The 15,984-nt window shown below is 46.2% G+C and overlaps 1 protein-coding gene across 5 annotated transcripts in view; it reads left to right on the top strand.

Moving 5' to 3' along the window:
* acap2b (ArfGAP with coiled-coil, ankyrin repeat and PH domains 2b) overlaps positions 1–15,984 on the top strand; it is a 72,820-nt gene that overhangs the window by 42,543 nt on the left and 14,293 nt on the right. For 2 of the 5 annotated variants that reach the window (XM_014149753.3, XM_082962781.1), the window contains 9 exons: positions 876–988; positions 3,227–3,278; positions 3,678–3,778; positions 5,651–5,756; positions 5,995–6,203; positions 10,686–10,755; positions 10,992–11,086; positions 14,785–14,987; positions 15,556–15,657. In XM_014149753.3, coding sequence (XP_014005228.1) covers positions 876–988; positions 3,227–3,278; positions 3,678–3,778; positions 5,651–5,756; positions 5,995–6,203; positions 10,686–10,755; positions 10,992–11,086; positions 14,785–14,987; positions 15,556–15,657 — 1,051 coding nt within the window. The remainder of the gene's footprint in view (positions 1–875; positions 989–3,226; positions 3,279–3,677; positions 3,779–5,650; positions 5,757–5,994; positions 6,204–10,685; positions 10,756–10,991; positions 11,087–14,784; positions 14,988–15,555; positions 15,658–15,984) is intronic. The other 3 variants (XM_082962779.1, XM_014149757.3, XM_082962780.1) reach the window with 3 other exon arrangements.

The following is a 15,984-nucleotide window of genomic DNA, read 5'->3' as shown; positions in this document are numbered from 1 at the left end:
TGTCCTACCTCTGCTCTCTCTCCCCCTCTGTTGTCCTACCTCTGCTCTCTCTCCCTCTCTGTGTTGTCCTACCTCTGCTCTCTCTCCCTCTCTGTGTTGTCCTACCTCTGCTCTCTCTCCCCCTCTGTTGTCCTACCTCTGCTCTCTCTCCCTCTCTGTGTTGTCCTACCTCTGCTCTCTCTCTCCCTCTCTGTGTTGTCCTACCTCTGCTCTCTCTCTCCCTCTCTGTGTTGTCCTACCTCTGCGCTCTCTCCCTCTCTGTGTTGTCCTACCTCTGCGCTCTCTCCCTCTCTGTGTTGTCCTACCTCTGCGCTCTCTCCCTCTCTGTGTTGTCCTACCTCTGCGCTCTCTCTCCCTCTCTGTGTTGTCCTACCTCTGCGCTCTCTCTCCCTCTCTGTGTTGTCCTAACTCTGCTCTCTCTCTCCCTCTCTGTGTTGTCCTACCTCTGCTCTCTCTCTCCCTCTCTGTGTTGTCCTACCTCTGCTCTCTCTCTCCCTCTCTGTGTTGTCCTACCTCTGCTCTCTCTCTCCCTCTCTGTGTTGTCCTACCTCTGCTCTCTCTCTCCCTCTCTGTGTTGTCCTACCTCTGCTCTCTCTCTCCCTCTCTGTGTTGTCCTACCTCTGCTCTCTCTCTCCCTCTCTGTGTTGTCCTACCTCTGCTCTCTCTCTCCCTCTCTGTGTTGTCCTACCTCTGCTCTCTCTCTCCCTCTCTGTGTTGTCCTACCTCTGCGCTCTCTCCCTCTCTGTGTTGTCCTACCTCTGCGCTCTCTCCCTCTCTGTGTTGTCCTACCTCTGCGCTCTCTCCCTCTCTGTGTTGTCCTACCTCTGCTCTCTCTCTCCCTCTCTGTGTTGTCCTACCTCTGCTCTCTCTTTCAGGACTTCTCGAATGACGACACCAAGCTGGAGTACAATGTGGACGCAGACAATGGCATTGCGATGGAGGGCTACCTGTTTAAGAGGGCCAGCAACGCCTTCAAAACATGGAACAGGTCAGCTAGAGGACATGACGCTCAGCTCTCTCCTTCTCCCCCTCTTTTTCTCTCTCACCCTCTCACTCTCTCACTCTCTCACCCTCTCACTCTCTCTCTCACGTAACAATGTACATATTGCCAAAGCTTATTTTGGATATTTACAATATAAATTTAAAAAATGAGAATGAAAATTGTAAACGGGACAACAATAACCAAGGGTCAGAATAACCATACATTCAACAATAACAATAAGCATACAGTAGAGTACATGTGCAGGTTTATTGGTCTGTCAGACACTGTCCCTCAACTTATGGCAGGCAGCAATGTAGTGCGCTGCCAACCCACAGCTCTCTGCGTCCTCCCCCAACAGGACGGGTAGCCTATCCTCATCAGAGAGGTCTTTGAAACCTAGAATAAGGGTTTCAAATTTGGGGAAATGACACTCTCTAATTGTTTTATATTTTTGACATTTTGTCAGGAAATGCAGCTCCGTCTCAGGTTCTGCTGTTGTGCAGTGGTTGCACAGCCTTTCCTCTACAGGGAGCCAGGTTTTCCTGTGTCTACCCTTCTCAATGGCAAGGCTGTGCTCACTGAGCCTGTACTTTGTTAAGGTTTTTCTAAGGTTTTGATCAGTAACCATGGTCAAATATTTAGCCACGGTGTACTGTCTATTTAGGGCCAGATAGCACTGCATTTTGCTTTGTGTTTGTGTTTCCCAATAAGCAATATAGTTTTGTTTTGACTGTGTTGTAATTTGGTTTATTCTGATTGATTGGATGTTCTGGTCCTGAGGCTTCAGTGTGTTAGTAGAACAGGTTTGTGAACTCAGCTCCAGGACCAGCTGGATGAGGGTCCTGAGGCTTCAGTGTGTTAGTAGAACAGGTTTGTGAACTCAGCCCCAGGACCAGCTGGATGAGGGGACTCTTTTCTTTGCTCAGCTCTTGGCAATGCAGGGCTTGGTAATGATATGAGAGGGGTCACTGTATTTTAGATGTTTCCAAAACTGAATTGCTCTTTTTTGAGTTTTTATTATTAGTGGATATTGGCCTAATTCTGCCCTGCATGCATTGTTTGTAGTTTTCCTCTGGACATGTAGAATAATCCTACAGAACTCTACATGCAGGGTTTCAATGGGGTGTTTGTCCCATTTGATGAAATCTTGTTTTGCAAGTGGACCCCACACCTCGCTGCCATAGAGTGCAATTGGTTCAATGACATATTCAATTAGTTTTAGCCAAATTTTAATAAGTATTTCAATTTGAATTTGCTTTTTAATGGCGTAGAATGCCCTGCGTGCTTTCTCTCTCAGTTCATTCACTGCCTCATTAAGGTGTCCAGTTGAGCTTATTTTTAAACCTAAGTAATTGTAGTGTGTACAGTACTCTATATATTTTGTACCAATCTATCCCTCTCTCTAGCTGCGCCCTGTAATGGCTTCACCGTTGCACTAAACACCACAGTACATGTTTAGTAGGTAGAACATTCCTGGTAGCAGTAATCTTTCTGTGTCCTCTAACCTTATGGTGTTTTTTGTTACTAGCTGGGTGGGGAGGTGTTAAGGCACTGTTTAGTATGCATTCCTCCAGGGCAGTCAGTCAGGAGGGAAGAATGGTGGGAGGGAAGTAGTGATGCCCTAGTCATCTGACACCTGGGAGAGCACAGCCTGACACCTGGGAGAGCGCAGCCTGACACCTGGGAGAGCGCAGCCTGACACCTGGGAGAGCGCAGCCTGACACCTGGGAGAGCGCAGCCTGACACCTGGGAGAGCGCAGCCTGACACCTGGGAGAGCGCAGCCTGACACCTGGGAGAGCGCAGCCTGACACCTGGGAGAGCGCAGCCTGACACCTGGGAGAGCGCAGCCTGACACCTGGGAGAGCGCAGCCTGACACCTGGGAGAGCGCAGCCTGACACCTGGGAGAGCGCAGCCTGAATGGCGCAGCGCTCCGTGAGCTGCATGGAGTTAACAAGAAGAACTCCAATAGCCTCCAAAGACATTCCCTGTACTGCGAGATGGTCTCTGGAACCATGCTGTTTAAAAAATATATATATTATAGTGCAGGGAAGCTTTTTTCCAGACCTTCTGTCAAACGGCATAGTTTTCTACCAACTCTCCCAGAATAGGATTTAATCACCATAATATCAGATTATCATTTATGTCCTTCATTAAATCTCTATCAATTTTAATTGACTATTAAATACTTCAAATGGTCTCAGCTGTTGACCGTGATGTGAACGCTCTTGTGATCTCCTTTCAGGCGCTGGTTCTCCATTCAAAACAATCAGCTAGTTTACCAGAAGAAGTTCAAGGTAAGTCGGATTACTCCATTCGTGTCCCAAATTGGCTCCGTGTATAGTGCACTACTTTTGACCAGAGCCCTATGGGTAGTGACCTGTATAGGGACATAGGGTCCCATTTGGGATGCGGCCAACATCAAATATACACTTCCAGCCCAAATTCTCCCTGCATTTGTAATACAGTGAGGTAGCATTGAATGTGGAGCACAGTTAACCCAAAATAGATGATGAGTTTGTGGAATAGGGAGGAAAAACAATTCACTTTGTTGCAGGTTGTGTATAGCTCTGAAAAAATGACATTTGCGTGCGTGTCTGTGTGTGATCGCTTGAGGCTGCACATACAATTGTATATTTCGTGTGTACATTGCATTGTGTGTGTGTGTGTGTGTGTGTGTGTGTTCTCCTTTCCAGGATAATCCCACAGTGGTGGTGGAGGACTTGCGGCTATGTACAGTCAAACACTGTGAAGATATCGAACGCCGCTTCTGCTTTGAAGTGGTGTCACCCACCAAGTAAATACACACACACACACACACACACGCACACTATAATGCACATATACACACAATATATACAAAAGTATGTGCACACCCCTTCAAATTAGTGGATTCTGCTATTTCAGCCACACTCGTTGCTGACAGGTGTATACAATCGAGCACACAGCCATGCAATCTCCATAGACAAACATTGGCAGTAGAATGGCCTTACTGAAGAGCTCAGTGACTTTCAACGTGGCACCGTCATTAGATGCCACCTTTCCAACAAGTCAGTTTGTCAAATGTCTGCCCTGCTAGAGCTGCCCCGGTCACCTGTAAGTGCTGTTATTGTGAAGTGGAAACGTCTAGGAGCAACAACAGCTCAGCCGCGAAGTGGTAGGCCTCACAAGTTCACAGAACGGGATCGCTGAGTGCTGAAGCACGTAGCGCATAAAAATCGTCTGTCCTCGGTTGCAACACTCACTACCAAGTTCCAAACTGCATCTGGAAGCAACGTCAGCACAAGAACCGCTATAACTGTTCGTCGGGAGGTTCATGAAATGGGTTTCCGTGGCAGAGCAGCCACACACCCTAAGATCACCATGTGCAATGCCAAGCGTCGGCTGAAGTGGTGTAAAGCTCGCCGCCATTGGACTCTGGAGCAGTAAGAATGCGTTTTCTGGAGTGATGAATCACGCTTCACCATCTGGCAGTCCAACGGACAAATCTGGGTTTGGTGGATGCCAGGAGAACGCAACCTGCCCGAATGCATAGTGCAGGAGGAATAATAGTCTGGAGCTGTTTTTCATGGTTCGGCTAGGCCCCTTAGTTCCAGTGAAGGGGAATCTTAATGCTACAGCATACAATGATATTCTGTGCTTCCAACTTTGTGGCAATAGTTTGGGGAAGGCTCTTTTTTCTGTTACAACATGACCATTTTTATTTAACCTTTATTTTACCAGGTAAGTTGACTGAGAACACATTCTCATTTACAGCAACAACCTGGGGAATAGTTACAGGGGAGAGGAGGGGGATGAATGAGCCAATTGGAAGCTGGGGATGATTAGGTGGCCATGATGTTATGAGAGCCATATTGGGAATTTAGCCAGGACACCAGGGTTAACACCCCTACTCTTAAAATAAGTATCATGGGATCTTTAGTGACCACAGAGAGTCAGGAAACCCGTTTAACATCCCATCCGAAAGACAGCACCCTACACAGGGCAATGTCCCCAATCACTGCCCTGGGGCATTGGGATATTTTTTTAGACCAGAGGAAAGAGTGCCTCCTACTGGCCCTCCAACACCACTTCCAGCAGCATCTGGTCTCCCATCCAGGGACTGACCAGGACCAACCCTGCTTAGCTTCAGAAGCAAGCCATCAGTGGGATGCAGGGTGGTATGCCCCCATTCACAAAGCGAGGTCCATACAGAAATGGTTTGTCAAGATCGGTGTGGAAGAACTTCATTGGCCTGCACAGAGACCTGACCTCAACACCATCGAACATCTTTGGGATGAATTGGAATGCCGACTACGAGCCAGCCTAATCACCCAACATCAGTTGCCCGACCTCACTAATGCTCTTGTGGCTGAATGCAACAATGTTCCAACATCTAGTGGAAAGCCTTCCCAGAAGAGTGGAGGCTGTTATCGCAGCAAAGGGGGGAACCAACTCCATATTAATGCCCCTTATTTTGGAATGAGATGTTTGACGAGCAGGTGTCCACATACTTTTGGTCATGTAGTGTATATACACTTACAGAGACAAGTGCACACAGAGTACCTAGACACCCCAATATTGTCACACCACACACTCTAGTGCTGCTCAGTAGCAAATTGAAGTCTAGTGTGTAGAGGTCTATCAGGCCAGGTAGCAGGCTGACGTCCCAGTGTCCCTCCACCTCCAGGAGTTGTATTATGCAGGCTGACTCTGAGAAGCTGAGGCAGGCTTGGATCAAAGCTGTCCAGAACAGCATCGCCACTGCCTTCAGGGAGCAGGGAGAGGACGCTGAGGTGAGTCACCACGCGCTGACAGAACTAATGACCTCATGACATTTCTCCATGTTATTTATTTGCTATTTGTTTTCGTTTAGTACATGTCAGGATGAAAATAATCAGACGTACCTCATGTGAACAAAAATAAAGGATTTCCCTCGTGTGTGTGTGTGTGTGTGTGTAACAATCCATGAAGTAACGTTCTTCCAGTGTTATATGTTGTGTATAACGTCATGTTCATGACCCTCCATGCCAGAAGCTGGACCGGAAGTCTTCCACCTCCACAGGCAGCCTGGACTCAGGCGGCGAGCCCAAAGAGAGGCCACTGAAGGGGGAGAGCGCCCTCCAGAGGGTCATGGTCATTGGGGGCAACGCCTGCTGCTGTGACTGTGGTCAACCTGACCCACGCTGGGCCAGCATCAACCTGGGTATCACCCTTTGTATCCAGTGCTCTGGGATACACAGGTATACTACATACTGAAGTACTGCTACTACACTGAACAAAAATATAAACGCAACATGTAAAGTGTTGGTCTCATGTTTCATGAGCTGAAATAACAAAAAAATCACAAATGTTCCATACGCACAAAAAGCTTATTTCTCTAAAACGTTGTGCACAAATATGTTTTTACATCCCTGTTAGTGAGCCAATAAAAGGCCACTTTAAAATGTGCGGTTTTGTCTCACAACATAATGCTACAGATGTCACAAGTTGAGGGAGTGTGCAATTGGCATGCTGACTGCAGGAATGTCCATCAGAGCTGTTGGCAGAGAATCGACTGTTCAGTTCTCTACTATAAGCTCCAGTGTAACCACGCCATCCCCGGACCTCCACATCCAGCTTCTTCACCTGTGGGATGGTCTGAGGGAGGGGGGTGCTGAGGAGTATTTCTGTCTGTAATAAAGCCCTTTTGTGGGGGGGAAAACTTCAACTGATTGGTTGGGCCTGGCTCCCCAGTGGGTGGGCCTATGACCTCCAAAGCCCACCCATGGCTGCACCCCTGCCCAGTCATGTGAAATCCATAGATAAGGGCTTAATTAATTTATTTAAATGGACTGATTTTCTTTTTATATGAACTGTAGCTCAGTAAAATCTTTGAAAGTGTTGCATATTGCGTTTTTTATATTTTTGTTCACTGTGTGTGTGTGTGATGTATGTATGTATGTATGTATGTATGTATGTATGTATGTATGTATGTATGTATGTATGTATATATGTATATATATGTGTATATATATATATATATATATATATATATATGTGTATATGTGTATATGTGTATATGTGTATATGTGTATATGTGTGTATATGTGTATATGTGTATATATGTATATATGTGTATATATGTGTATATATGTATATATATGTATATATATGTATATGTATATGTATATGTATATATATGTATATATATATATGTGTATATATATATATGTGTATATGTATATATATATATATATATATATATATATATATATATATATATATTAATGTATATATATATATATATATATATATATATATATATATATATATATTAATGTATATATATATATATATATATATATATATATATATATATATATATTAATGTATATATATATATATATTAATATATATATATATTAATGTGTGTGTGTGTGTGTGTATGTATATTACCCAGTGCTTCCAGGATACACAGTACATTCCTATCACGGTACTACGAACTTCATATGTATTCGTAGGCGTCATGCCCATAGGGGGCACCGGAGGAAGTGTTTCTAAAAAATATTTTTTTAATTTGATTTATTATGCTACTAGCCAGTTAGCATTGTTATGAAGATGGTTTTAGCTAGCCCAGACAGGCTCTCAACCGCATAACTAGCTACCCAGAAGCCATTTCAGGCTGTCAATCAAGTTAGAGTTGGACAAGCTAGCGACTATCTTAGCTGACATGTCTGCTGGCATGATTGGTAGACTTTTAGAAAAGCAAGCAATAACTAAATGTACTGAATAAGACTCGCATTCCTTTCAATCGTTTACCCAGATTTTAGTAGAGAACCATATTCAGTTCCTTTTAAATAAGGAACTGAGTTCTGACTTCACCAGTTCTGAGGATACAGACAGCTCCAGAAGTGTGCTTAGATATATATTTTTTTACATAGAATTAAGCATAATGGGGGTTACTCTAGATTTCAGGAAAAAGCTGGTTCAGGTGTTAGAAAAATTCAAAATTCTCCAACGTACGGACGGTGGGCCAACTCCCCCCCGGCCATCCTCACGTACTTTGTGCCCCCTCAGATTTTTGGGGTGCATGACGCCCCTATATGTCCTCAAGGTACTACACCAAAGTACTTTATCATTATTGGTATTGCACCTTCTTATATTAACATGATATCATAAAGATGCTATACAGCAACATACTGAACCAGTAGACTGGTGCTATACAACAACATACTGAACCAGTAGACTGGTGCTGGACAACAATATACTGAACCAGTAGACTGGTGCTGGACAACAATATACTGAACCAGTAGACTGGTGCTGGACAACAATATACTGAACCAGTAGACTGGTGCTGTACAACAACATACTGAACCAGTAGACTGGTGCTGGACAACAATATACTGAACCAGTAGACTGGTGCTGGACAACAATATACTGAACCAGTAGACTGGTGCTGGACAACAATATACTGAACCAGTAGACTGGTGCTGGACAACAATATACTGAACCAGTAGACTGGTGCTGGACAACAATATACTGAACTAGTAGACTGGTGCTGGACAACAATATACTGAACCAGTAGACTGGTGCTGGACAACAATATACTGAACCAGTAGACTGGTGCTATACAGCAACATACTGAACAGTAGACTGGTGCTGGACAACAATATACTGAACCAGTAGACTGGTGCTATACAGCAATATACTGAACCAGTAGACTGGTGCTGGACAGCAATATACTGAACCAGTAGACTGGTGCTGTACAACAATATACTGAACCAGTAGACTGGTGCTGGACAACAATATACTGAACCAGTAGACTGGTGCTATACAACAATATACTGAACCAGTAGACTGGTGCTGTACAACAACATACTGAACCAGTAGACTGGTGCTGGACAACAATATACTGAACCAGTAGACTGGTGCTGTACAACAATATACTGAACCAGTAGACTGGTGCTGTACAACAACATACTGAACCAGTAGACTGGTGCTGGACAACAATATACTGAACCAGTAGACTGGTGCTGTACAACAATATACTGAACCAGTAGACTGGTGCTGGACAACAATATACTGAACTAGTAGACTGGTGCTGTACAACAACATACTGAACCAGTAGACTGGTGCTGTACAACAATATACTGAACCAGTAGACTGGTGCTGGACAACAATATACTGAACCAGTAGACTGGTGCTGGACAACAATATACTGAACCAGTAGACTGGTGCTGGACAACAATATACTGAACCAGTAGACTGGTGCTGGACAACAATATACTGAACTAGTAGACTGGTGCTGGACAACAATATACTGAACCAGTAGACTGGTGCTGGACAACAATATACTGAACCAGTAGACTGGTGCTGGACAACAATATACTGAACCAGTAGACTGGTGCTGGACAACAATATACTGAACCAGTAGACTGGTGCTATACAACAATATACTGAACCAGTAGACTGGTGCTGTACAACAACATACTGAACCAGTAGACTGGTGCTGGACAACAATATACTGAACCAGTAGACTGGTGCTGGACAACAATATACTGAACTAGTAGACTGGTGCTGGACAACAACATACTGAACCAGTAGACTGGTGCTGGACAACAATATACTGAACCAGTAGACTGGTGCTGGACAACAATATACTGAACCAGTAGACTGGTGCTGGACAACAATATACTGAACTAGTAGACTGGTGCTGGACAACAATATACTGAACCAGTAGACTGGTGCTGGACAACAATATACTGAACCAGTAGACTGGTGCTATACAGCAACATACTGAACAGTAGACTGGTGCTGGACAACAATATACTGAACCAGTAGACTGGTGCTATACAGCAATATACTGAACCAGTAGACTGGTGCTGGACAGCAATATACTGAACCAGTAGACTGGTGCTATACAACAATATACTGAACCAGTAGACTGGTGCTGGACAACAATATACTGAACCAGTAGACTGGTGCTATACAACAATATACTGAACCAGTAGACTGGTGCTGTACAACAACATACTGAACCAGTAGACTGGTGCTGGACAACAATATACTGAACCAGTAGACTGGTGCTGGACAACAATATACTGAACTAGTAGACTGGTGCTGGACAACAACATACTGAACCAGTAGACTGGTGCTGGACAACAATATACTGAACCAGTAGACTGGTGCTGGACAACAATATACTGAACCAGTAGACTGGTGCTGGACAACAATATACTGAACCAGTAGACTGGTGCTGGACAACAATATACTGAACTAGTAGACTGGTGCTGGACAACAATATACTGAACCAGTAGACTGGTGCTGGACAACAATATACTGAACCAGTAGACTGGTGCTATACAGCAACATACTGAACAGTAGACTGGTGCTGGACAACAATATACTGAACCAGTAGACTGGTGCTATACAGCAATATACTGAACCAGTAGACTGGTGCTGGACAACAATATACTGAACCAGTAGACTGGTGCTGTACAACAGTACAAAGGTTCACTTTTTTTTACTAAATGGGGAATAAAACAAAGGCTCAGTAAATCTGTCCCCATGTGCATTTTAGACTGTTGACTTACTGTTACTAACTGTATACTCCCACCTTGTGGCCACAGTACAAACTACACCCTCGATTGAACAGCGTGTTCCTGTGATGAAGCTGTGTGCACTCAGTTATTTTTAGACAATCTCTTTGATGTATGAGTTGATAAGACTCTCACCATCTGCAGGAGTCTGGGGGTCCATTTCTCCAAAGTGCGCTCGCTCACACTGGACTCATGGGAACCTGAACTACTCAAGGTGAGAAAAGAAAGGGGGGTGAGGGATGGAGGGGCACAAAGAGAGAGGCAGGAGATTTTCACACTCACATACTCCCTCTTGGATTCGCTAGTGACAGATCAATGGTAAAATGTAATGGTTACATATTACAGCTGTCTTTTACACGTCATGAATTTGCATGAATGACATGTTGTCCTCGGAATGTGCTGGTTAATTTTGTCATGGTAACATTATTGTGTGTGGTGTGTTGAACACAGTTGATGTGTGAGCTAGGTAACGGGGTCATCAACCAGATCTACGAGGCTGGGAGAGAGGAGCTAGGAGCCATGAAGCCAAAGCCGACAGACCCCAGGTACTACCGCCGTGTTGTTCTGCAGCTACCGCCGTGTTGTTCTGCAGCTACCGCCGTGTTGTTCTGCAGCTACCGCCGTGTTGTTCTGCAGCTACCGCCGTGTTTTTCTGCAGCTACCGCCGTGTTTTTCTGCAGCTACCGCCGTGTTGTTCTGCAGCTACCGCCGTGTTGTTCTGCAGCTACCGCCGTGTTGTTCTGCAGCTACCGCCGTGTTGTTCTGCAGCTACCGCCGTGTTGTTCTGCAGCTACCGCCGTGTTGTTCTGCAGCTACCGCCGTGTTGTTCTGCAGCTACCGCCGTGTTGTTCTGCAGCTACCGCCGTGTTGTTCTGCAGCTACCGCCGTGTTGTTCTGCAGCTACCGCCGTGTTGTTCTGCAGCTACCGCCGTGTTGTTCTGCAGCTACCCCAGTGTTGTTCTGCAGCTACCCCAGTGTTGTTCTGCAGCTACCCCAGTGTTGTTCTGCAGCTACCCCGGGCGCAGCTCCCCGTGTGTTCTGCAGCTACCCCAGTGTTGTTCTGCAGCTACCGCCGTGTTGTTCTGCAGCTACCCCCGTGTTGTTCTGCAGCTACCCCAGTGTTGTTCTGCAGCTACCCCAGTGTTGTTCAAAACAACGTCGCCGCAGAAGAGGCAGAAGGAGCGGCCTCCTGGTCAGGCTCCGTAGGTGTGCACATCGCCCACCGCTTCCGAGTATACTACTCGCCAATGTCCAGTCTCTTGACAACAAGTTAGACTAAATTAGAGCAAGGGTTGCCTTCCAGAGAGACATCAGAGATTGTAACTCTCTCGGGATACGTTGTCGGTGTCGATTCAGCCACCGGGCTTCTTCATGTGTCACGCCGACAGAGATAAACACCTCTCTGGGAAGAAGGGCGGGGGTGTATGCCTCATGATTAACAACTCATGGTTTAAACATAACATACGGGAACTCAAGTCCTTCTGCTCACCCGACCTAGAATTCCTTACAATCAAATGCCGGCCATATTATTTCCCAAGAGAATTCTCGTCAGTTATCGTCACAGCTGTGTATATTCCCCCCCCCCCCTCCCCCAAAGCAGATACCTCGACGGTCCTGGAAGAACTTCTCTGGACTCTAAGTTAACTGGAAACCATATATCCTGAGGCTGCATTTATTGTAGCCGGGGATTTTAACAAAGCAAATTTGAGAACAAGGCTACCTAAATTCTATCAGCATATTGATTGCAGCACTCGCGTGAGCAATACACTTAATCACTGCTACTCTAACTTCCTCGATGCATACAAGGCCCTCGCCCTCCTTCTCTGCGGCAAATCCGACCACAACTCCATCGTGTCCTACCGTCTTATAGACAGCAACTCAAACAGGATGTACCCGTGACTAGAACCATTCAAAGCTGGTCTGACCAATCGGAATCCACACTTCAAGATTGTTTTGATCACACTGACTGGGAAATGTGCCGGGCAGCCTCAGAGAACTTCGATCTATACGCTGACTCTGTGAGTGAGTTTATAAGGAAGGGCATTGGAGATGTGGTACCCACTGTGACTATTAAAACCTACCCTAACCAGAAACCGTGGATGGATGGCGGCATTCGTGCAAAACTGAAAGCGCGAACCACCGCATTTAATCATGGCAAGAGGACTGGGAATATGGCCAAAATATAAACAGTGTAGTTATTTCCTCCGCAAGGCAAACAAACTAAATGTCGGTATAGGGACAAAGTGGAGTCAGAGTTCAACGGCTCAGAGTCTACAGGAAATCATGGACTACAAAAAGAAAAGCAGCCGCGTAACGGACACCGTCTCGCTCCCAGGCAAACTAATGGATAACAGTACCACAGTTGCGGCCCGCTAAAAGAAGACTGCGCCCCCCCCGTTCCTTCTCCGTGGTTAAGACATTTAAACGTGTATACTAGCAAGGTTGCTGGCCCAGATGGCATCCCTAGCCCTGTCCTCAGCATGCGCAGACCAGCTTTCTGGTGTGTTTATGGACATATTCAATCGCTCCTTATCCCAGCCTGCTGTCCTCACATGCTTCAAAATGGCCACCATTGTTCCTGTACCCAAGAAGGCAAAGATAACTGAACTAAATGACTAACGCCCCGTAGCACTCCCTTCTGTCATCATGAAGTGCTTTGAGAGACAGTCAAGAATCATATCACCTCCACGTTACCTGCCACCCTAGACCCACTTCAATTTGCATATCGACCCAACAGGTCCACAGACGATGCAATCACACTACCCTATCCCATCTGGACAAGAGGAATACCTATGTAAATCATGCTGTTCATTGACTACAGCTCAGCATTCAACACCATATTACCCTCCAAGCTCATCATTAAGCTGGAGACCCTGGGTCTCAACCCCGCCCTGTGCAATTGGGTCCTGGACTTCCTGACGAGCCGCCCCCAGGTGGTGAAGGTAGGAAACAACATCTCCACTCCGCCTACCCTCAACACTGGGGCCCCACAAGGGTGTGTGCTCAGCCCCCTCCTGTACTCCCTATTCACCCATGACTGCGTGGCCATGCACGCCTCCAACTCAATCATCAAGTTTGCAGACACAACAGTAGTGGGCTTGATTACCAACAACGACGAGACGGCCTACAGGGAGGAGGTGAGGGCCCTCGGAGTGTGGTGTCAGGGAAAACAACCTCTCACTCAACGTCAACAAAACAAAGGAGATGATCGTGGACTTGAGGGAGCAGCCCCCTATCCACATTGAAGGGACAGTAGTGAAGAAGGTGGAAAGTTCCTTGGCGTACACTTCAGACGCACTGAAATGGTCCACCCACACAGACAGTTTGGTGAAGAAGGTGCAACAGCGCCTCTTCAACCTCAGGAGGCTGAAGAGATTTGGCCTGTCACCTAAAACCCTGACAGACTTTTACAGATGCACAATCGAGAGCATCTTGTTGGGATGCATCACCGCCTGGTACGGCAACTACGCCGCCCTCAACCGCAAGGCTCTCCAGAGGGTAGTGCGGTCTGCACAAACCCATCACCGGATGGCAAACTACCTGCCCTCCAGGACACCTACAGCACCCGATATCACAGGAAGGCCAAAAAGATAATCAAGGACAACAACCTCCTGAGCCACTGCCTGTTCACCTCGCTACCATCAAGAAGGCGAGGTCAGTACAGGTGCATCAAAGCTGGGACCGAGAGACTGAAGAACAGCTTCTATCTCAAGGCCATCAGACTGCTAAACAGCAATCACTAACTCAGAGGCTGCTGCCTACATGGAGACCCAATCACTGGCCACTAAACAATGCCACTTTCAATAATGTTTACATATCTTACATTACTCATAAGATATGTATATACTGTATTTTATACCATCTAGTGCACCTTGCCTATGCTGCTCGGCCATCGCGTACATATTCTCATTCACCCCTTTTAGATTTGTGTGTATTAGGTAGTTGTTGGGGGAATTGTTAGATTCCTTGTTAGATATTACTACACTCGCATTAACATCTGCTAACCGTGTATGTGACCAATAAAATTTGATTTGATTTTAGCCACCACCATGTTTTATAGCTTTTTAAAATGTTATTTCTATGAAGCAAATAAAGGGTAGTCCCATACAAGTCATAGGTGTCGTACTACAGCAAGTGTGCAATGGCATTGCTCAAAGATTGCCCAAAATGTTGCTTGCTGTCTTTGCCTGATTTGTTCAGGTTGTTGAATTCAGTCTTCCTCTTTCTCGGTGTCTTTCCCCAGGCAGGAGATCGAAGCCTACATCAGGGCCAAGTACGTTGACCGGCGTTTCGTGCAGCGCCCGTCCAATGAAGAGTTACGCGCCAAGGTGGTGTCCCTGGTCAAGCAGGAGAAGAAGCTGAGCGGCAGCACGGAGCACCTGCCCCCCCGGCCGCCCCCGCCCACGCCCAAACTCCGGCCGTCCTCCAACGCCTCAGGTCAGTCAGGTAGGTGTCAACCCATCCCAGGTCCGGTCTCTTAAAGGTGCACTCTGGAGCTCTTCCTCGGTTTGGTAGTATTACGAATTCATGTATACTGTGTAGGCTAACTGTACATAAACACATAAACATGGTTCTAAACATGCAAATTCACAAAAAATGCCAATCGATAGCGCCTGTTCCGTTTTGATTTTACACTTGGAAAGACTTCCTCCCACTCAGTCCTTTAAAACAATCAAGCCGTAGGGCCTGTTGCTGTTAACCAAGAATACAGTACAAGCTACAGAGTGTGCCTTTAAAGGAACAGCAACTGAATTGCGCTAATAGAACGATGTCATGCTCAGGGCACACAACGGAAGGCACCCTCCTATCTTCTCTCTCGCGTTCTCTCTTTTTGTTGTAGTCTAACTGCCTGTGCTTCTATCCTCCTCTCTCTCCTCTCAATCCCCCTCTTCTCCACCCTCCTCCGGCTGCTCTGTGCTTCTGGACTAACCCCTTTCCCCTCGCTGCTTTTTATTCCTTTCTTCCTCCACCTCGTGCCCTTTTCTCTCTGACCTCATCCACTGCCCTTGCCAAGCTGCTGCCAAGGGCTTGAAGGCGCGCCGCGACTCTCTCTTCTGTCCAGACGAGCTTGACTCGCTCTTCTCCTACTTTGACACCTCTGCCAAGCTCAGGAGCAGTAAGTATAGCTCAGTGTTTAACTCTCCACCTCCTTCCCTCCTTCCTTACATCCTTCCCTCCAGCCATCTATCTGTACTCACTGCTCTGGCTGTAGACTAATACCCATTCCACATTCCCTCGTCTTGCTCCCTTAATGAGCCGTGTCGTCACGTTGAGTGTGTCGTTGTGGTCAGTGTTTTGTCTATGGGTTTCATCTGTCTTATTGTGGCTGTGGGGGTCAGCTGGGAAATTCTTACTGGCTGTGGTGACCAAAGTACACTGCATTCTCTAACCACTTGGTTAAAGTTGGAGAATGTGTGTGTATGTGTGCTGGTGTGTAGTGACT

This window comes from Salmo salar, chromosome 16, assembly GCF_965601325.2.
Source record: "Salmo salar chromosome 16, fSalSal1, whole genome shotgun sequence".
NCBI classification, from domain to species: Eukaryota; Metazoa; Chordata; class Actinopteri; order Salmoniformes; family Salmonidae; genus Salmo; species Salmo salar.
The sequence above is the reverse complement of the archived record's forward strand: the minus strand, read 5'-3'. Positions and strand labels throughout refer to the sequence as shown.